At 39.9% G+C, this 23,619-nt stretch overlaps 1 protein-coding gene across 1 annotated transcript in view; it reads right to left on the bottom strand.

Annotated features, from left to right (window-relative positions):
• Positions 1–23,619, bottom strand: part of TSPAN4 (tetraspanin 4) — a 166,452-nt gene that overhangs the window by 3,734 nt on the left and 139,099 nt on the right. The window contains exons 4-5 of the mRNA XM_009996415.1: positions 6,332–6,433; positions 3–73 (exon numbers count right to left, since the gene is read on the bottom strand). Coding sequence (XP_009994717.1) covers positions 3–73; positions 6,332–6,433 — 173 coding nt within the window. The remainder of the gene's footprint in view (positions 1–2; positions 74–6,331; positions 6,434–23,619) is intronic.

A 23,619-nucleotide genomic window follows, 5' to 3' on the forward strand; every position in this document is an offset into this window, starting at 1 on the left:
AGGAATCTGGCACCCGTGTTGCATTGTACACTTCAAACCAGTCAGTGTAGTTGGAGACTCCACAGCATCTGAACTGGAAAAAGAAGAATCGAGATGATGCCCTAAGTATGATCTGTCACTGACTTCTTTTCATTTTGACTTGTGCCTCCTGGAGTTGGACATTCAGTACATTCCAGTTAGACCAACAGAGGCTTGATATTTTAAAGAAATGCAGTATTTCCTCAGCTTTACCCAAATAGACCCTTTCCCCCACTCTTTTATATGTTTAAATATGGCCCTGTATGTAGGTAATGTTGATAGAAAAAGGAAAGGCACCTATTTGTAGTGGCAGGACCCTGCAGGAGCTGAAGCAGGACAATCCCAGCCAAGTACCGAAGTTAAGAGTTGATGTGACTGAGCAGGATTATGACAAGCATTTGCAGCTTGTTGTCAGGAAAAAAATAAGATACAAATACAGGACCAAGGAGATAAGAGATACTGGGAACTCTGTGGTGTACTACTTCTGAAACTATCATTAGAGGTAACAAGGCAAATTTCTCTCTAAGCTTTTAATTACTGATCACCTTTAAAAATCTTTGTCAGTCAGTAAAAGATGTATTTCCTCCTCTTCCCTCTTTGGTGCAGTTCCTTAATGTCATCATCTGATGCTGCTAAATAGTGGTGCTGTAAGTGTCTGCATTATGTCTGTATATGAAAAAATCGTGTACAAGGACTATGTCAGTGCTAAATGGGAAGACTGGTTTGACTTTGGTAGTGCGATGAAAAGTATAGGAAATGTACACAACAGAGCAGGGAATGGCTCTGTGACCATCTTCCCCTTCTGGCAATTGGCATATATTTCTGTGATACAAAATAAGCTAAGACTCATTACCATAGAGATGTATACACCATCTGTTACTCCTGTGCTAATTCAGAAGTATGCATTTGTCAGTACTTAGACAGTTTACCACTAATGACCAAAACAAGATGACACTGGACTGTAGAACTGCTCTTTGCTACTGGAAGTACTTCACACTTTTTCAGGGCTACACCAGCCACCTACTTAGCCCCAAAATGACTTGCCAAGTTCTTATTTTTTATGTGATTTTATGTAAGCCTGTTCAGTATTTTTCACATCCCTATAGAGAGCATTTCTTTTGTTTCTGATAGGCTCATGTTCACACAAATGTCTGCTTCACCAGGATGAAGGACCTAATTCAGATACTGACATCTACACTCGCCTGAGGGAGAGTTTCCCCAGTAAATATGATCGTTTTAGTAGGCGCAGGGGGCTGAGTGTTCAGGTCTTGTTGCACACACAAGATCTGCAACTCAAAACCAACAGAGGGCAGAAGTGTCCTGCACTGCCTTGCGCATCACATGCTGCTCCAAGCACTCGCAGAAAGTAGTTCCCGATAGAGATGTTTCGGTGCTTACAGCACTGTTTTTCTTCTGACAAGCAAGAGTCAGAAATCTTTTCCCAACTAACATCTATCTCCTGAAGTTTCTGTTCAGAATTCTGATTTGGTCCATGGCAGAAATCGGTGATTAACTTGCAACTATTTGATTTATAAGTTTACAGGCTTCTTTTTCTACAAACTGACTTGAATGTAAAAGAAGTTTGTGACTTTCTTATTTTTACTTTATGTTCCTGCACACAAGACAGGAGCTGCATTCCTAACAGGTCCCAAAAGTGGATAGCAACAGCATGGAACACATGGCATGCTTTTGAGAAAAGCTGGTTTATCTGGAAAGCGAACAAGAAGGTTTTAAAGGCTGTCATTCTGAGAGTCAAGGCAGCTCTTTGATAGACAGCAAGAAGTGACAGCTTATAAACAGCAAGCCTTGAAAATGTGGTTCATCTGTGATGCAGAATGCAACAGTACATACTGAGGCATTAGGGTGATGCTCTGGCCAAACCTAAGTGATATGAGTTTGCATAAACTGGGATTAGACCCCTTCTCCCCATAATACAGCATGGCTGAGGGTGTCAAAGTCTGACAGACTAAGGAGATGAAGTACAAGTTTTGTAGTTAAGGGTTTACTAACAGCATTGAGGACAGTTGTTCCTATGGAGCTTGTGAAGCAGAATGTGGCTAGGCCATCATCTAGGGTTGGGACTCCAAAGACTAAAAGCCAGAAGGTGGAAATAGGAGGGGATGCAGTTGCAAACACAAGGTGCAGTTGGACAAACATTGCCTGCCCACTCAGATCCTCTGTGTTTTGTACCAAGAGCAGAGGATTCAATATTGATACTTACTTGCCACTGCTGGCAGACAGAGCAAACCCAGCAATGGGAGAAAGGGCTAAGAAAAGATCAAGGGGGAAAAAAATGAAGTAGCATGAGGATCAGTAGTCTTGGGACTAGGAGAAATAATGTCTGGACCTGTAACTGGAGAAGCTGTCATGCCTTTGGAAGACACAGGAAGGATAAGTGGTGGAATTAAGCAGCAGATGATGCACACTCCTAAAGGAGATGAGGTGACAAACACAGAAGAGTACTAACACCACAGAGAGCACACAAGCAAGTGAGCAAGCAGTGTTCAATGAAGACGAAGTCAGATGAACAACATCTCTACGGAGCAGAGGCACTGACCCATGGCAGTGGGTCAAAGAGGCAAGAACAAGGAAAAAAGCAGCAGTGGGATTTAATGGATCACCAGTATATTCAGCACAGAGTTAGAGCTAGAAGCCAAAATTATGGACAAGCTGAGAGCTCAGTAAATTCAGATACTTCACTATGGAGACCCAGGTAGAGAAGAGAAAGTGCAGGAATTATTTTGGATCATGTGACAAGCAACTGATTTATCCTGTGTGCATGAAGCTGAATGGTAAGTAGCCAAATTGTTGGGGGAGATGAGGACTATTAGAAGAAAGGGGAATATTTAGGACAAGAGCAAAACAAGAGGATCCTTTAGAGTCCTCTTAGATTTGAGAGCAATGGTCTGTTTTAACAATTTGCAAAGTTTCTGAACAAGGATAGCTGGGCACAGCCCTACACTTGGAGGATGGAAAAGTGTCGGGTCACATGAAGGAAAATTTCTGTCACCAGCAGTGTGTTGTGTGACTTGGACACCTCAGGCCACTTCATTCTAGGGCTTGTAGCTTGTTGTAAAAGAGCATGCACAGTTACATGTGATTGTCCCTGCTCAAATGAATAAACACGGGTAGTTATGGCATAAGGTGACTATCAGGTAGTAGCTCTGTGGACATTGACACAGTGTTTGGCAGAGTTGCTCAAACAAGCAAAAGCTTGTAAAATGCCTCTGATTATCTAAGCTCCTGTTGCTGAACATTTTCAGGGATGCTGACAATACACTGCTGTATGTTTTATGTGGGAGGTTCTGTCCCCTGAGATGTCAAAACACATTTTTTCATTCCTTTGTTAAACAGACACAAATCACTCCCCTACCGATTATCTGTGGGGTTCTGAAGCGAGCTCAGGACACTCAGAGGCTGCTCAACACCACAATTCACCAAAGGTCATGCTACTGAGGAGTTTTTCCCAGCCAAGCAGCACAAAACAGTGCTGAGGTCTCTCTGCTGTATTTAAGGAACACAATGCTGCTTGCAAATAGCTTTATTATTGTGTTAACAAGTAATTGCTGCTCTAGAACAGGGTATCTAGGGCTGGTAACTGATGCTAAACACAAAATTTCTACCTTAGTGCAGTAGAAATGTAAGGAGTTGGATTCTTGTATGTATTTTACAGGCAATCCCAGTATTGAAGGATAAGTAGACCTTATTTTATTTGCCAAATTCCTGCAAAATCAGCCAGGCTGGGACAGGGTTAACAGACACCCGATCTTTGTTGCAGACAGATTTTAGTGATTACGGGTTCTCCAGTTTTGTGAATGTGACAGAGAACTAGGGACAGGGTAGGGTGCCTTTTTAATGCCTTTTTCCTCCATCACTGTAAAATGTGGTAAATAAGACAGTTTTATTCTAAAATCATGTTTAATGGGGGAGCTGGAGCTGCTGCAGTAATCCTAAAGTATGGTTTGATCTAACAGAACCAGTGACTGAGGTAGAGGGATATGAGTCAAATTTTGTTCTCAGTTACAGTGGTCTAAATAAATATGAAAGTCATCACACAGCAGTAAAAGTGAGCCAAACTTTCTCACTTCAGTGAAGCTAATGTGTTTTCTCCCTGCCTTTCAAATTACTGTCTAGTTAGTTAAAAGAAGTGTTCAAATATTGGTCACAAAAAAGTTGGGGATGAAACGACATTTTAAAAATTAATGCCTATTTCTCGTTTCCCAGTGATCTCCACCTGTAACTTTAACCAGTCCTGGTTGGTGGTTCAGGGTAACTTACATCCTAAACTATTAGAATTTTAGTAATGTTTAAAATCACTTTGTATACTTTTTTAGTCTTCAGTCATGACACAAAAGCCACCTGCTTGTGTTTCTGATCCTTTTAAGGTTTGAAATGCCATTGAGAAAGGCTGTGAATTTGGTTAGCTGAAGATATTAAAAAGAAATCAATAAAAAGCTCTAATTTGAAATGGTTCCCTGAGCCAGAGGGGCTAGTGTTTTCCTCTATCACACGTTTCATGTATGCAGCTCAACTCAGCTCCTTTAGTGCTAATCTGCACATATCAGTCACAGACCAAAACCACAACTTCCTCCTGAAAGATGGATCTGATGGACTCTTGTTTTTTTCTTGTTCCCACTTAGTTAGGAATTGTATGCTTCTGTTAAAAAGCAGAAAACCATTTCCCAAGATGCTAAGGCTTCAGAGATGAAAGGAATCTCAAGGAAGAAATACAGTAAATCAACACTCAAAAGTCCTGTGTGCACACTGGGTATCCATACTCTTAGTTAAAACTCCCCTCTGATTTTTGATCAGCCAGTTCCACTAAAATGAAATATGTGGTTCTGTTTCTGGGACAAAAATATTCCAAAACTGCCATACACAGCTGTATTTAGGATGGTCTCTATCTAAGCTAATAGTATGAGAAATGAGAAATGAGGAGCTGTGCCAGAGCTAATATCCCTCATGTCTACTTTAAGTACAGTGCCATCCTTCTGCTCAAGCTCTGTGAAATGCTTCTGGTAAGAAAGGAGTGTGAATACAGAGAGGGCAAGGGAGAAGGACTCCTGATTTCTGCTACTGTTTTTTACATCGTGCTTTTTTCTGAGGCTGCTGTTTTTCATCCATGTACAGACATGGCCCATAGCTCAACCTGATGTCTACTGGGCATATTAGAAAAGTCATGGCTGAGACATTGTCCTATGTGGCAAAGCATGAAGGTTTTTTGAGAGCTGTCTCTTAGCTAGAATGCAAACAGCAAGCCTGGGCTGGAATTCCCTTTCAGAAAGTCCCCTGCCTTGCCCTAATCCTCCTATCAGTGATTACACACTACTGATTAGGGATGTAAGAGATAACAATTATTACTGAACATAAAAAAAACCAAAACAACAACTTGGCATTTGCATAGTGCTATTCAACTGCTAAGTGTTTTACATAATTAACCATGCTGGGATTGTCTTCACTGCACCACTGCAATCATCTATTCCTAAATAGATTTGAAAGATACATGTGAAAACCAATTATGCAGTGTGGTAAAAATGGATCTGTGGGAGCTCTGCTTTTCTCCTCAGTGCCGAGCACAGGGATCACAGAGACCATAGCACTATGGCACTGTCAAGAGAATGCATGATAATTTTATAGTTGCCCTGTTAGAAGAGAGAGTGGTGTAAAATGACTATATATGGCTTGTGAGATGACACTTTCCTATTATTTTTTGGGGTCCTAAGAATTAGCCTATAGGCCAAAGGAATCATTAAGAAAATTGAGCATGATCTGTAGCACTACAGAGACCATTGAGTCCTGCCTCAAACCCAAGCTTGTCACTGAACAAGACTATTTCTTTTAGTCAAAAAAATCCTGTCTTGACTTCAAAGACTCCACCATCCTACTGTATAATGCATCCTCTTATCACATACCTGTATCTTCAGTCTTTAACTCTTAGATAAATTATAGTGCCCTTTTCTTTCAAAAGCCTTTTCTCTCCCTACTTTCTAAGGAAATAATATAATTCCTTCATCTTTTTCTGGTTACTTAAAGCTTTTAAAATTTCCTGTCTATCTCCTTCACTCTCTACACTGCACAATATGATATTTAGCCATCAACACAATACAATTTTTAAAAAGCAGTTATCCTGGTTAAAGGAGAAACAAATAAAAAATACCATTTGTTACAAAAAACAAGTTCAGTCGCTAAGGTTCTTACTGAGTAGGAGGAAGAGATTGGCTTGGGATATGGAGGTTTAATTATGTTCAAACCCAGAACATGCTGTTACAGAACCCAGAGGGTAAAGAGGAAGGAAAAAAATGCTCAGACTTACATCTGTTTGAATGATGCTCCATGCATTCGTTAGGCCAATATTTCCATCTGTCCCATACAAATGAAGCCCTTTCTTCAAATCCTGCTGAGCATACTTGTCAATCTAAAACCAAGAACAAAAGACAAACGTCAGAAGTTGCTGAGTAACTCAGTTCAGAATCAAAGTGCACAAAGTAAGGAGATGCTGGACAACAGTCCTATACTGAAATGAATAAGAAATTAACCAACATTCTCTAAAGCCATCAGTTAGGATGGAAGAGCACAGTTGTGTTGCTAGTCTGAGGGAGGCTTTGAAATTTAGTTGGTGTCCTACAGAGGTAGTGAGGTAAACGAACTGTTGAAAAACTAATTCTTAGGAACGGCCAGCAGAGAAGAGGAACAGCATAGTTGAGGGCAGGTGAGAACAGCAGATCTATTTGGAATATTAATCTATCACAACTGAGAAAATCTGCTCTATTTGAAACTCTAGACATGATTCCTACTGGCTTTGAGCAGAGAGGGGTAAGAAAAAGCTGGCAAATAGTCATTCTTGTTTCCTGATAACCTCAATTTTGTTTCTTCCTCAAAATATTTTTAGAATAGCAGGAACTATTTAGCATGCTTTTATTCTAATTGTATATTTGATTTAAATGAAAACTCATGAAACACCTCCAGCTGCCTATTCTGCCTTTGAGTTTTTCAGAAAATTATCTTTCTGAAAAGGAATTGCTGCACCACAGTGATTCATCCTGTCTCCTGACAAATTATCTCACCCAGCATTCACCAATCTGTCAGCTTCTTGTGTTTGTCTCTGTATTACCAGTCCTCAGCTAGGCAAAAAGTCCATTGCAAAACAGGGACTGTAAGAACTGTATTGAATATTCTGCAATTGGAATCTGCTGTGTTGTCCCATATGCAAGCCCAGCCCCTCACAAAGCACAACTCTATCTAGTGAAGGAGCACAATGAAGCATAATAAAAACTTGCAGCAGGCAAACCATTACTTTAAATGAAATGCCTATTGTCAGTCATCTGGAATACTGGAGATTTCCTTAGCAGAAAGAGATTCTGAAAGGTTAGGCAGTAAGAACCTTTTATCAATCTGGAAGTGAAGCAGAGAAAAATTCTTTTCCTCCTTGGGATTCATTGGTCAACAGATGAGAAGTGTAAGATTCCAGCTAGCATCACATCTGTGTACATTCCTATGACTTCTGGCTTCAGACATTGGAGGCTTGCTTATGCTTATCAGTGCCATCAGAGTTCAGTAGAGTTTCTACTAACATAAGTAAAATGAGTCCTATTGCTTACGTCTATCCACTACAATCCATGACTGCAAGAGAACCAGTTCTTAGGGTGGGGCATGCATATTTCTAGCACTTTATCTAAGTGTTCCCACTCAAACAAGCACAAATAGTTTCTCACTGATTTCCACTAATTTGGATCTTAAATCTCTCATTGTCTTACTACAAAGTTTCCAAAAAACGTACTAATCTAAGGTAGACAAGTTGTGCAGAGTTTCAGGCAACAAAGGAAACTCAACATTTGAACTTGAGAAGAGAAAGCTACAAGAGGTGCAGCAGGACTGGAGAAAAACTGCCACAGAGGTCAGGAGAAGTGGCTGGAAGCAGCTGATGCAGTGAGAGAGAAAGGGCAGGGACCTATCTGTGCCTTAGCTGTGACAAAACATCCCTTAAAAAAATCTTACTTAAACCTGCATTTAAATTCAAGCCAAATTAAAAAGTGGTTCCTTCTTAATCTGTATTCCCTTGGGACAGCTACTTTAGCAATTTATATGTTTTATTGTTGGCTTTGTCCCCTCATTGCCTCAGAAATCTAGAGCCCCCAAGCAGAATTGTGACTGGCTGAATCACAAGCCCAGTTGCAGAAGCCAGAAATCCTTCAAGAGGACTAAGAGCTGTCAGACTTCACCATACCTCCTTGAATGAGATAACCAAGAAATAATTGAGGCAGAGATAAAAACTGTGTACAGCACCAATAACAAAAAACGCTACTTCGCACAGACACACTGACAGCACTACATAAAAATTCTGTGCTGCAAAAACCCAGAAAGGCTCATAATAATTTCTATCTCTCTATTACAGATGGGGGATTGCAGCAGTCTTCTCAGTTCCTCGAGATGGTTTGACAGATCTCTCACCTCTGCCTGAATGAAAGGCTTTGGAGTTTATCTGCTTACTGTTAAGACATGAAACGGAAGACAAGTACTGCTCCCTGAGAAGCCCAGTCCTGTCATTTTGCTGCTAATAAGGAAGTGCTTTGGAGCAAAACTTCTTAGGCAAACAAGGAAGTTGAATCTGTGCAGAACAAAAGTATTACCAATATCTACTTTTATTAAACCGAAGCTATACAAATTCCCAATTGCAAGGCTTTCGTCAGCATCTCCCCCTGCATCCTCACAGCCAAACTCAAGAAGTGTGTATTGGATGATAGGGCAGTGAGTTGGACTGGGAATTGGTTGAAGGAGAGTTGTGGTAAGTGGAGCAGAGTCTAGTTGGAGATCTAGTGGAGAGTTGGGCAGAGAGAAATTTAATGAAATTCAACAAGCGCAAGTGTAAAGTCCTACGTTTGGGGAGGAGTAATCCCATGTATCAGTACATCTTAGGGGCTGACCTGCTGGAGAGCAGCTCTGGGGAAAAGGACCTCAGGGTCCTGGCAGACAACAGGCTGACCATGAGCCAACAACGTGCCCTTATGGCCAAGAAGGCCAACGGCATCCTGGGGTGCATTAAAAATAATGTGGTCAGTAGGTCAAGGGAGGTTCTCTTTTCCCTCTGTTCTGCCCTAGTGAGGCCCCATCTGGAGTCCTGCGTCCAATTCTGGGCTACCCAGTTCACAGATGGTAAGAAACTGCTGGAAAGAGTCCAGTGCAGGGCCACAAAGCTGATTAAAGGAATAAAATATCTGCCCTATGAGGAAAGCCTGAAAGCTGGGTCTGTTTAGCCTGGAGAAGACAGAGAAGGGATCTCATAAACACTTCTAAATATCTAAAGGGCAGATGTCAGGAGGATGGGTCCAGCCTCTTTTCGGCAGTGTCCCATGACAAGGGGCAATGGGCACAAGCTGAAGCATAGGAGGTTCAAGTTAAACATAAGGAAAAACTTACTGTAAGAGTAGGAGAGCACTGGAACAGGCTGCCCAGAGAGGTTGTGGAGTCTCCTTCTCTGGAGGCATTCAGAACCTGTCTGGACATGTTCCAGTGTGATCTACTGTAGGTGATCCTGCTCTAGCAGGAGGGTTTGTCTACAGGATCTTTAGAGGTCCCTTCCAACCCTGACTACTCTGTGACTCTGTAAATACCAGCTCCTCAGCTAGTAGAAATCTGCCTGGCTCCACTAAGATAGATGGAGTTGCTTACATTTCTAGCAACTTGGCCTCATCACATGGTGTCTCCAGTGGCTCAAAACTGTGTTTCTATTAGTGTACATGCAAGCTTGTAAACCATTCCCCCTCCAAAACCTTTCTGACACTATGGAGTTTCGACCTTCAGCAATTAGAATTTCTAATTCTCAGGTACACTTTTCAGTGGAGACATTATAAATAAAATGTCTTGGAAAGCTAGTATATAAAAAAAGCAAAATACATTAATAACTGTATTAAATGCCTCTATTGTTTTTAATGAAATAGACAGTTGCAGCTCTTAACTGCACTTCATCAAAAAGAGTCACTATAAATGAATGAACTATATGGAGATTGCTTTCCATAGTAACAGAAAATAAGGAAATAAACAAACTGCCAGTTACAACACGTATTACACAAAATGCAAGTTTCCAACACCCTCTCTACTTCTAATAAGATCAGAAAAAGCTGTATTTCTCACTGGAAGTCACACAGCTTGAATGGAGAAGGAAAAATAGTAGTTTCTCCATATATTGAACAGAAATAAATGACAGTACCTTTAGGTACCTTGAGGTGCTGGAGAACTGCAATATTTCCATACACAATGGAATTATACAAGATGGTTTTTCACATAAAAAGTGGCATTTACCAGGTGAGAAGCAGACACTCTGCTAAATGGCAGTGATGTTTGTTGAAAGAAGAAACTGGAAATCTTGAAGGAAGGTTCACCTCAAACTGCTCCTGCACCTAGAGCCCTTTTGTATCCCAGAACATGCACATCCCAGCTGCCAAACCCAGCTGCAAACTGGCAAGAGGCTTGACTCCCCTTCCAGACCCCAGCAGCACTGCCACTCTGTGGCAGATGCAGTGTTTCAAACCATGCAGAGCACATACCAACTTCTTCTGGAATTGTATTGTCATGTAAATGGTGACACACAGCCTGTATATCTAGATATCAGTGGCCATCTACTCCCCATTGACAATTAGTGGAGACAGGAGAGACCAATGAGTCTCAGTTCTTCAATTATGTGGTAGTCTCAAATGAAGGGAAAAGACACGCAGGGGTGGCAACTGGAAAAGTCAACAAAAGTCAGCATAAAAAATGCACATACTATTAATGTGAGCAGCAACCCAACAGTTTGAGCTACCCAATAAAAACCAACATATTAGTAAGCACTTGAAGATCACATGCCACATGTAGCCCTGGACTAGATGTAAGCAGGTTCCCCAGTGAAAGGGGACCATCCCTTCTAGAAATGGCATCAAGGAATCCATGCAGACTGAAAACTGTCAATGATGACCTAGTATATTCAGAAACAGGCTCTGCCAGAAGGGTAAGTTAGGCCTCAGAGAGGAGCAGAAACCAAAGTGAAAGGTTAGATCTGCCACATACAACAATGGTCTCAGGAACACCTCTGATGATGGTTCTCAGCTGCCTCCGGCTTATTTTGTATTTATTGCTTATGCTTTTACATTTCAAAATGAGTCCCTCTTTCCTAATCAAGAGACTGACTTTTTGCCAAAGAGAAGCACTGATCCCAAGTCTCCCCTCAAAGCAACAAATTGTCTTTTCCCTCTCATCCCCTTTGGATTCTCTGATGTCTAATAATACTGGTTGAGGAAGCTCGGAGACCTCGGAAGCTCGGAGATCTGCATCTCTCCATCTATCTAAACTTACTGCTTTTGACCTCTAAAGAGCTCAAATTTGTCTGAAATTTGCTATCAGGTTTATGGGGGCATATGAGAAAGAAAAGTCAATGCAGCCACACTGAATGTATTTTAAAAAGTAAAATTTACAAATAAGGAACATTACTAAAAATAGGGGATTCATTCCATATTTTGGAAAGCAGGAAATCTGTGGGAAAAAAAAGGAAATTGAAATGGACGTGATCAATGGACGTGGCAATTCCAACTTACAGAGGAAACAGTCATGGGTACATTCAACATAAACTGTATAAATGTTGAGTTGTATCATAATCTCTACATTGCAGAATTTAAATCCATCAGAAATCTACTGAAAAGTTGAAAAGATTTTCTAGAATACCTAAAAGAAAAAGTCAATCACTGAGAAACATGCTTTACCTCACATGACTGACACTCTTGGATAAATTAGAGACAAGGTTAAAAAGCAGTCTAATTGAAGTCTTCAGGTACCTACATTGAGAAGCAATTCTCAACAGCAGACAGCACTTTAATATATCAGAGAAAGACATAATGAGCGTGAATGGTTAGAAGTTTAAGCTAGATAAAAACAAGACATAATTTTAACAGTGAAGAAAAAAATAAATCCTAGAACAAATTATTGAGGAATGAGGTGCAGTCAATGATGTGTTTGAATCAAGGCTCAAGAATTTTGCAAAATTATAACTCAAATGTAATTAGTTTGATGACATGATTACTTATTGAAATGTCTAGGACCACAGACAACCTTAACCATTTCATCTGGTCTTAAATTTTTTCCAGAAAGCTACAAGGTTTCCTAAGGATAGAGACATTGCTATTCATGCTATTCATGTCACTTGTGCCCTGTACCTTGGAACTTCGAAAGAGAAGTTGACATAAAACATATCAGTTTGTTTACCACATCCCACCTTGGAGCTCCTTTAAAACTGGCACTGGTGATTTCAGGGCTCAGATCCCCCTAGATCAAGGCCCAAGCTTTCTGAATGAGCTCCCTATCTGCCAAACTCCCATCTCTTCACCCATGTCAGCACTCAGAAGTGCTGGTCCCAGTATTGCACCAGCTGCTGCTGACTGTGTGACAGAGCAGGGGTCCTCTGGGAAACGTGTCATCCAAGCTACAAGGCCAGCTGCTCCACAGCCACCACCCACACGCAGGCTCACTTCCCCTGCACTACATTCATGGCATTCATCTTGGAGTCTGCCTTTGCCTGGCTTCATATGGAGCAGCGTGAGAGCCTGGATGCAGTCATCACCCAGTACTGTGGCTGAGCAGGAGACATCAAGCCTGGAGAGTCACAGGTGAGCAGCTCTGAGCTGTGCTGCCTTAACTCCCTTGGTACAGGCAAACACATTTTATTCCCTCTGACTTAGTCAGGACTTCTAGATAGCAGCAAAAGGTGCCTTCAATACCTTAGTATTCAACACCACATGATTATTTTGTCAGTCCAAACAGTTTATTCCTTTCGGATCCTTTAATTTCCTTAATGGTAACACCACCTCTGACCCTTACCTGTCCTCCCAGATACTTTTGTGAGTTATCACAGCACTGGCTTTGTAGGGTGAGGCATTGCCAGGTCCATCTTCAATCTATACATAATTCATATAATGAAGGCAGGCATCTGGCTTGAATCCCAGTCTACACAGACAGGACTGTGTTGAACACAAAGCCCAGCAGCAAGATCAGTTACAGCCACTGTGCTGTTTTGCTGCAGTCAGTCACTTGTAGGTGCTTTAGTTTTGCAGTATCTTCCTTCCAGAGAAGGACCCTGTGTGCAGCCCTGCCATTCAGAATCCTATTAACTTTTTGTTTTGGAAAATTTAATTTATTTGAACTGCAAACCATTTCAGAAAATTGGTGATTAGATGTGGTGACACTACCTGCCTTCCATGACTCAAAACACAGTAAAAGCTCACATTCACTCAGATGTGACTGTGGCACACTTTCATACTTATTTCAAAACTTAATATAGATAGATCTGGATCAATAGCAATAAATCTCCTATGGAATTCAATGATGTTTGAAGCTGGAATAACAATTTTCCTTACATGGTCCTACAGGCCTAAAAACAACAATTGCTGTAGTTAAAATAAAATGTAGATGTTTGTGCCTTCTGAGGTGTCACTGGAAGTACTGCGGCATAATTACAATGAAAAAAACCCAAAAGCAACAGCTCTCCAACCATGTTATGTCAGAAGAGCAAGGTGGCAACAACTCTGACAGGAGGAAGAACTCAGAAACGACTGAAGCAGAATCTGGGGCATAAATACCAGAGGAGTCAGAGTGTATTTGAAGGATGAAAGGCTTTGAGAAACTAGCTGTGTGCGCACACCATGTAAGCATGCAAGGGCAAAATGCTCCACTGAAGGTGAAATGTGACAATGCTCACTGCTGTCAACACAGACAAGGGTCATCCAGAGCTCATTACCACCCCTAAATTTGCACAACTAAAATTACTAGGACAACAGTAGCCCTACAGAAAGTCTTGAGACAGGGACTGTATTCCAATTGTTCTGAAACTGCAAAGGTCACACCCCTGTGAACAAATTTAACCGAGGAGAAATTCTTCCCTTACTAACCTTGCATTAGTGGTAACAACTGACTTTAGTCTGTAAGAGAAGCATTCAGTCAAGAATCATAGGTGTTCTAAGCTGGAGTCTGAGCTACAAAGAACAGTGTTCATCTTGCAGAAGGGAATGTCTCATCACGTGGACAAAAAATTTGTTGACAGATAAATATACCATAGACAATCTAATTATAGAATCAATATTGGAAACAGAGTTGAAACCATAAAAATCAAAAGCAACAGATGCCCAGGTTTTGCATGAAGCAGCTTTGTAGATGAAAAATGACACCCAGCATACATGGTTTAAGCACTGAACAAGTAAATTAGATTATGGTAGGGGGATTTAGGTTATGGTTGGACTTGATCTCTAAGGTCCCTTCCAAGAAGGATGATTCTATGATTCTATGAAATAAATGAGTCCTGGCAACCTTAATTGAAAGGACTGAAAACAGGTTTCACTTACTAAACCCACTGCACTCACCTCTTTCTACAACATAAACAGAACAACAGAAATGCTTAGACTAATCAGACCCACATCTGTTTTGACCTGATACATAATTTAGAGGAGGAAAAATGCAACCTTTGAAATTACTTTGGCCCTGTAGTTTCTAGGTGTCAGAGGCAATTTCTTAGAAATCTAATTCCTGTTTTGCAGGCTTTATAAAGTTTTCACAAGTAGTTTTAAACTTAAATCACTATTAATAAATCCATCATTTATTGATAGAAACATTAGGACTCTAATGGAGTGTGACTTGTGATGAAAAAAGATAGGAAGGGATGAGGGCAGAAAAATGTGGTCCCTTCTGCCACAAAAGACTATTTTGGCAGGGGGAAAAAAAATCAGACAGGAAAAAAAAATAGTTTTTCTTTCCCCTGCCTCCACATGAGGAACTTAAAGAGTTTTTGAAGCTGTTAAAATTATTTTCTAAAACTTGGGTAAGAAGATACAGGCTAAAGTCAAGAACAAGTAAGCAGTTAAGTTTTATGTTTTCTTATTTATAGAGACATTGTAAGGACAGAGTGCAGTAAAATTCCATCTTCTGAAAAAGAAAGTAATAAACAAAAGCATGCCAAAGAAAGTAAAATACAACTGAGAAGCCCACATATTTGTTATCAACTTAATCCCTCACCATGCTGAATTCTGTGATTCTGGTTGAGGACATGCTGAAATGCTAGAAAGATTATTATATTTTGATTCAAATTTAAGAAATCAGTATACAGTTGGCCCAAACTTTACCAAGTAGACAATTTTTAAACAAATTCAAGTACACCTCTCAGAGGCCCATTCCATATACAGAGGCCTCTATATCTCTGATCCTACCATGAAAAATCAACTTCATGCTGTGTAGACATCTCCCTTCAGTGAAACTTTCCAGACAGTAAGGGATACATTAGTCTTTTAATTCCAGATAGCAGTTTTATTTACTGAAATTTATTTATCATACCTTCATTCCCCTTACAATGAATCCCCAGTTATGATTTCTGGCCACTCATTTTGGACAGTGTGATAAAAAGCACATTTCACATACTAAGTGACTTCATTGCAACTCCCAAAAAAAATCCCAACTGCCAGTGCAGTGCAAAGCACTGCTGTTGTAGAAAGGTAGGTAATGCACAAGAAGTCTTTGCATCTTCTTACCTACTGCAGATTGAGGCTGTGCCACAGCAAAAATTGACTTTATAAAGTCTCTAAGTATGTGGAAAAGGGAGAGAAAGAGAATCACAACTGAAAAATTGAAAAATGAATGAAAAATTAGGAATGTTTAGTGCAACTGAAAAAGAGAGGATAAAAGGGTTGCTCTGTCTAGGAGAAGCTCTCTGACTTCAGTGAGGTTTTTCTAAGTTCACACAAACAGAGTTTATGAAATGATGAGCTGCTTGCTGAGCTAGACTTTACTTGTTTTAGAACAATTACCATCATCACTTAGAGCTGTGTAGGTATTTCTGTGACTTTCTTATTTATTTTTTATATATGCATAATGAATAAGAATATATGAGAACAGGAATATTAAATAAGGTTAATGTAATGCATTTTAAACAAACCTGCTACTTCTTATTTTAGATCTAAATTACATGCAAAGTAAGCACCTCTCAAATACTTGCGGCTCGATTTACCACTGGGAACTTAATGGTTGTGCTGATGAAACATTTACATGCACCTGTTTGGGCCATAAAGAGAGAAAAATTGCACATCCAATACATCCAGCTTTATATCCCACTTCTCTGCAACATGATTGCCTACTTAATATGCACAACTGAATTATAACAGGAAAAACTGGCAAGGTTCAAAGTCTGGACTATTTTTTAAAAAAATGACAAACGCTATCAGACAGCATTCAGCCACCTGGCATGAGCTGAGATCTATACAGTTCTGCTATTCACCTTTCAGTTCTATTACAATAAATGCCACTATAAAGTTTTCAGACTAGTAATAAAAAACCTACAAATGTATTTTTTCCATGTTAATTCAATACGGGGATTGTTATGTTAACACTATGTTACTGCTTTCATAATTTCTCATTCTTATTATAATAAACAAAGGGATTTTGGATTTCTTACAGGTTAATTTTTATCTGAAAGTGAAAGCTGTGCAAGACTTGGGCCTTCAGACTCATGGTTAGCTTCTCCTTCCTTCCTCTTCCCAAACTAAATATATAAAGAGACTTTAACAAAGTTAATTGCAGTGTTCAGTGTCCATGAATTTCTGCACTTGTGTAAATAATTTCCTTGCAAAGCAAAATGAGGTTTTCTAGCTGCCATGGTCATAGGACACCTGAGCAAGCCCTCATCACTTCTTTCACTGCGGGCTAACTTTTAATTGCATTAATTTACTCTTGCCATTGAACTGCACTGGTTAGGACAGAGGGATGGCCAGGAGTGTCCTGAACAGTCTTTTCTGCCAATGTTTAGTAATAAACATTATTCCCAGCTTGGGGACCAATCATACTCCTATTACACTCCAGCAAAGTGCCCCTCACTCAGTTCTTTCATCAGCAACTGCATCTTCAGTGCATCCATAAAATAGTAAGGTGAAGCAGCCAGTGCTCCCAAAGGATAAGTGATAGCATCAAATCTTTGCTTTCCCCCACACCTAATCTGTCGCAGAGAGTCACTTACTGTTGAAGTCAGGAAAGGGAACTTTTCCCCTTGGGGACCACAAAGGAAGACCCTATGGGTGAGGTGAAGGCATAGAGCACTGTGGGATCAGTCTGGATGTTTCTCTTGTTGCAAACCAAGAAACTCACTTTCAGGTGCTGTCCATACTTCTTAGAAGGAATAGCTTTATAGGCAGGAAAAGACTCACTGAGCCACCCTTCCAAATCTTAAAGCCTTTCCTCTACGTTCTGAGACAGCCCAGACTTGGGGAGGAATATTGGTACATCCAGAAAGCAAGGAACATTTCCTACTGTATAAAATGCAATTCACCTTTCATTCCCCACTCACTTTTTGAAAATTCTGCTGAGATAAAGACTTACTCAATTTATTCAGTGAACTGCGAGTCCCTGATAAACCAAAGGAAGTGATCCAAACCTATACACTTACTAATCTGAATGCATCTTTACCCTTCACACACAACCATAGTCCAAATGGAATATAAGAGGCTCAGCAATGTGGCCACACAACACAAAAGAGGGAATTATAAGATTCATTCTTACCCAAGGGATTCTTCCTTTGTAAAGTGTGTTGCTTTGATGGGCAGTGCACTGAACCATGTCCCACCACTGTACTGCTCTTCAGCATCACTCTACCTCAGAGAAGACTTGCAGAAATGAGAGGGGATTTGGGGCACCACACTTCACACACCAGCAGGTCTAATATTCACAAAGTGTCAAAATTCAAGCCTATCTAAATTCTCTCAAAGTGGGTCAATAAGGGAGAGACACCCAAATCACTCAGCTTATAAACAATTTTTTATTGTGCTGGATGTAGTTAATTGTCAGGTAAATGTAATTTCCCTTTAGCATGAATTTTTCCCTTGATCAGATTCCACCACCACCACTTAAAAATGCACCTAGAAGTTGTGTAAGAACAACCTCTGTAAAAAGTGTCAAATTCTTGCCTACTCAAATCTATTCGATCAGAACACAAGTTCTTTGTGTGCAACCTAAAATTCCACTGCATAAGTGTTTCAAGGACAGAAGAAGAAGTGACTGACAAGTCAGAATTGACATGAGGACATCTCAATATCCTCTTCTCCTGGAAGGTTAGATTAACCAGTATATTGCAAGCTTTCAGGGATCAGAAATTTGATCCTCTTAATTAACACTATTTAAATTGTGGATTTATGTTGTTAAGCTGATCAAGGCAAACAGCCTTTGAGGAGAAACAGAATAATTGTGTGACTGAAGAAACATGCTTCAAGCGGTTTTCACCTTCATCAGCTTTATTTCTCAGTCCCCAAATGTGCCACTTTTCACAAAAAGCTATATAGACCAGGACTTCTTAACCTTCTCTCATTAATCTCCTCTGGAAAAGTTAATGTGGAAAAATCTTGAGAGTGATATTGGAATTCTTGAATTTAAAATGCTATTTACAAACAAAACAAAACAAACCACAGAAAAAGGGGCAATTAATGAGCTGTACCAACTTCAAATATAAAAGCTGAGGAACAGACAAGGACTTTCTGAGTGACCCTTATGGGCACTGCACTGCCTTAGCTGCATGGCATCCTACCAGAAAAAAACCACTCTCAGTCCGTGAAACAGTGATTTAAAATATCATGTTGCTCATTTGCATTGAAATAGTTTTAAAAGAGCATATGGAAAGGGTTCATTTGTCCATCTCTAAACCTGGCTGTTAGTATCTATCTACTAAACAGGACATATCTGCTAAACCAAGGACCATATACAGGCAAATTCACACCACGACATGCCACACGCCTCTCCACAGTGACGCTCCAGCCTTACAGGAGAGACTATAGGTCTCCCAGGCACACAGCAAACCAAATGGCCAGCTACTCCAGGAAACATTGCTCAAAGCATATCTGGAAGGGTGGAGGAAGGCCGTTAGATCAGAAAAAGGCCTTCGTATTTCCTAGATCATGCAGGAGAGTAGTTTTCCTTCTTAGAGCCTGATCTAATCTCATCAAAGAGCTGCACAGTAATGCTGACAGTTCCGTGGTGTCTAAGGAGTGCGCCAGGAATTGCCTCTGGATCAGAAGCAAGGAGACCAAGGAATCCAGAACCTGACTCCTATGAAATCTGCATGGTCCCACCAAAAACGTGGAAGCAAAAAGCCACATTCTCCATTTTACCATACATAGCACTAGCTGATCCTTATGGGTTGAACACAAAAATATGACCATTCCCACTAACAAAATGTAATAAACGAGTTTGTGGAAAAGGGCCATATTAAAACCTCAAAGCAGCTCAACGTGGAATGAGGTCTCTCCCTGCACATTCCAGGAATTCAGAGTAACTATTCAAAAAAGTAATTTCACATAAATGACAGTGAAAAGCTATTCGGACAAGCACTCATTCCAATAAATACCAATGAGAAAAAGCTTCAACTCACATATTCACCCTTGACTCAAATATTCTCCTTGTGCTTAATCACTGCAAACCTGCGGCACCTGTGGGAGCATTTTATCATTGGAGAGTTCTTGCCCTTATATGCCTTCAAAAAGTAATCGTAAAGTAAAAAGATGAAGTCAAATGGTTGGTAGACACACAGATTTCAGATACACTCAATTTTTTCATATACACTCAATTTCCACAGTTTTTTTTAAAAACTGGTGACTAGTTGCAGCAGATACCCAAAATCAACACCCAGAACAAAGTTTAAAAAGCTGAAACTGGAGTGTAACAGATATGCATTTCATTTTGTATTTGTGTTTTGTACTTTTTATGCCAGCACTTAGGGTGTTGGTTTTGGGTTTTTTTGCCAGGACAGTGATTTGAAGTACTGGACAGAAATGGCAATACCATACAAGACAAGAGCAGACTCTCTGTCTCACTAGAGGATGGTGAGAAGTTCCCAAACACTGGACGAGAGGAAATGCCTCTTTTATCTTCAGTATGGACAGTAAGTGAGATCTAGGAACTATGGGCCCATTATTCTCACCTCAGTCTCCGGGAAGGTGAGGGAGCAACAGATCTTGGAAACTGTTCCCAAACACATGAAGAACAAGATGATTTGGAGGAGTCAGAATAGGAAATTATACTTAACTAATATGGCAGCTTTCTGCAATATGGTAACTAGGGGAAACAGGTTGCCCAGAGAAATTGTGGGTGCCCCCTCCCTGGAAGTGTTCAAGGATACGTTGGACAGGGTTTTGACCATCCTGGTCTAGTGGAAGGTGTCCCTGCCCATGGCAGAGGGGTTGGAACCAGATGATCTTTTAGGAGATTTCAAAAATCCTAAAATAATTAACAGGTTGACTCCACAGAAGACAACACACAGCTTTCACAGACTTCACTGGGGCCAGGATTTTACTATAGAAAGTGGCAACTTGTGTATTTATTCTGTACTGACACTTGCTATTTTACCATATTTTACCCTAAATTCCTTTAAATGGATATGACAAAACTCTGACATCCAGCAGCAGAGAGCCATTTCAGTGCCCTAGGCTTACTCATCCAATCATCTCTCATTGACACTCTCACACGAAAACCAATAGAGTTGAAACAGTTGAAAAAGTGATGTTAGGCAATCATAAAGCAATCCTCATTGCTCAGTGCTCTTCTATGATAATAGCAGTCATTATGAGAGAGATGACTCTGCCATTTGAACATAAATCAGTGTCAAAGCCAGCATGACCCAGGCTTCCATTGAGAACACCCAGCTATGGGAAGCCACACCTGGCCACTGACTGGCCACCAGCAGTGGTGGTAACAGCAAGGGCACTCCACTGACATTTACTTAAATACCAGTCTGATCTTAACACACTTCAAGGTATGCAACACATTCTCCTCCTGCTTTCTTCATAGTCCCCTTAAGAAAATAAATTCCTTTTTTTTCCCCAAACTACCTGACACGGAAAAAACCTTGTTCTCTTTGTTTGAATGTACTCAGCTGCTTTTCTGTTAACTACAATATATTCCCTATTCATCAGGAAAAAGGTGGACCTGAAAGAAATGTGCAGAATGTTTTCATGTGTATGTGGAATAGAGAGTACTGTTGATCGTCTTCACAGATTTTAAATATCTCTTCAACAATTTTGATTCATTCAAATCTTATTGCAGCTCCTTTGGTCCTGAATTTTCAAAAGAAAAACAAAATGCCTTATGTAATAAATCTAAAAAACACCTAGTTTTGAATCAAAATCCTTTTCTCTTACATGCTCCATGACTCTCCACTTCCATTATTCTCTAGCAAAATTTTTTTGTTGTTTTCTTAAGTACCTTAAAATCGTCTTTCAGATCTTTTCTATTTCTATTTTGATTCATTTACATAATTTACCAATTTTTAACATGCAATTCAGTTTGCACTTCAATAAGCCTTCAAAGGTCAGCTCTGAAAAGGTTTCCTAAATGCTGAGGTTAGGACTTTGTCAACAGAGGCAATATCAGCACAGCTGAAGATGATGACGCATATTGTTCTACTTGCCTGTGGTTCAGAGTGGCAAAGTGCAGATGGCAAAAACATCTGTCAGAGCAGAGTGCAAAATAGAACAGTCAAGAAAATAAAAACACACATTGTTGTCTAATAATTTAATATTCTCATTATTGAGGAATGAGAAAAAAAAACCTCATTAAGAAACTGTATCAAAGACAATCAGTAGCAGGAGGGGCTTTGATTAAAGGGTTTCAACAGGGAAAAAATGAACCTACATGAGAATTGTCCATTCTCAAGGATGCCTGCCCTTCCAATTTAAAAAAAAAAAAAAAAGCAGCACAACAAAACAAACTCAGATTGTGCCATGGTTAAAACAATCTTTGTACATGCCTCATTCACTGCTAATGCCAGTACACAGTAGCAAAACTGGGTTATACTACCATAATCCAAATTATCAGAGGTATTGAAAGCTTCAAGTGGGAAATACGTGCACTCAGAAATGGTTGAAATAAAGTCTCTCTCTGCTTCCTGTTAAGATATATCACTTCACACAAAATCTACTCTTCTCTCTTCTGGCTCAGTCATCTCCTATTGTCAAGCCAATCACAGATTTTGGTGCTTATTTGTAAAAAGGCTCAGGGAGTCAAAGATCTGAAATTACTAGAGAATTAGTCTTTATTAAAGATGATTGCAGATATACCTTGTTGCTGTTTTACTAGCACAGACAGTAAAACAGCAAGCAGGAATTGATTACAATTGATTGGTCATCCCTATTGATTATGCTGGTTATGTAAATCAGGAATATATTTCAAAAGGTACAACAGCTGGTGTCTAGAAAACTTGCTGAGCTTCCCTCCTAGACCTGAACTTTACAGCAAAGATTCAACACACAGTTATCAGCCAGAAAGACAACATGGTCTTGCAGTGTAGCAATATTTCCAATTAAAAGCTATGTTATAATGTGCATGCCTTGTAATCATGGAGTTTGGGTAATATAAAGCGCCTCAACATGACTTGTGGCTTAAAGTCAACACACTCTACCCTAAGACAACTCAGAACTAGTAATGGTTGAGAGGTGCTGACTAACAGATCTCTCTTTCCTCGGTTTAACTAGGAGTCATTCTGTGTATACCATTGCTCAGTTAAATAAAAAGCACTTGAAAGAACTTTGGCTTGAAAATTATATCTAGTAAAGTGGTCTACCCACCACATCATTCTTTCACTGCAGCTGCCAAATCCAAGACAAGGCCTGGGTGTTCTCAGCCTGCTTATGGTCTTCCCTTGTCTTTTTACATACATTAAAAATGTCAAACATTTAGTTTACTGTCATTTTCTTGTGTTGTCTGAAATACATTGTGACGCATCAAAAATGTTTGTAGAATGAATAAAACATGTGCTGTCTCTTTCAATATACTACCTCAGTCATTCCTTTGCATTTTATGTTGCCTGCATTTAAAAGTCTAAAGCTACCTTAGTAATTTTATCACCTTTCCAAAACATTCTTTTCTTTTTCTGTTATTCCTCCCCTTTTCAATTAAAATTGCATAAAATGTGCACCAGCAGTTAAAACAGATGCAAAATCAGGATCAGTCACCAGCTAAAACTCATGTTGATCAGGTGTATATAAACCAGTGGCATTCACCTGTGTTCTATCAGCACTGACATCATAATGCATTCAGTTCCTGATCCACCTTGATGTTGAAGTAGCTTCTTATTTGACCACACGAGTCACATAAAAGCTTCTCTTCTGGAATAGTAAGGTCCCATTACATTCATTCAGACATGAGAGCACCAGGTATTGCCCAGGAGACACTGAACCATCGGGATTTAACCTTCAACATATCTTCCCCCAGTCAGCAAAAGCAGAGCTTAATCACCACTTTTAATATGCTTTAAGATGCCTGGACAAAATATCTTGCAGTTGTGCAATGTATTTAATAACCACCATTACTGTCTCTAGCATTTTCTTTTGGAGGGACTGGCTGAAGACCTGCACCACTCATATTTTGTCAGCTACAAAACCTGAAACTTTAGACATGGTGAGACATGGGCATGGGAAAAAAAAATCACAAGAAAGATAGACTCTGACATTCTTCCACAGAGTATGTGTTAACCTCCAATTAGGGATTTCAAACCAACAAGAAGGAAGCCCAAATACATCTCTTTCTGTAGGCTTACTAATTAATTGCCAAATATTTATCAGGAGACTC

This window comes from Chaetura pelagica, unplaced genomic scaffold (genome assembly GCF_000747805.2).
Source record: "Chaetura pelagica isolate M959 unplaced genomic scaffold, ChaPel_1.0 scaffold74, whole genome shotgun sequence".
Taxonomy (NCBI): domain Eukaryota; kingdom Metazoa; phylum Chordata; class Aves; order Apodiformes; family Apodidae; genus Chaetura; species Chaetura pelagica.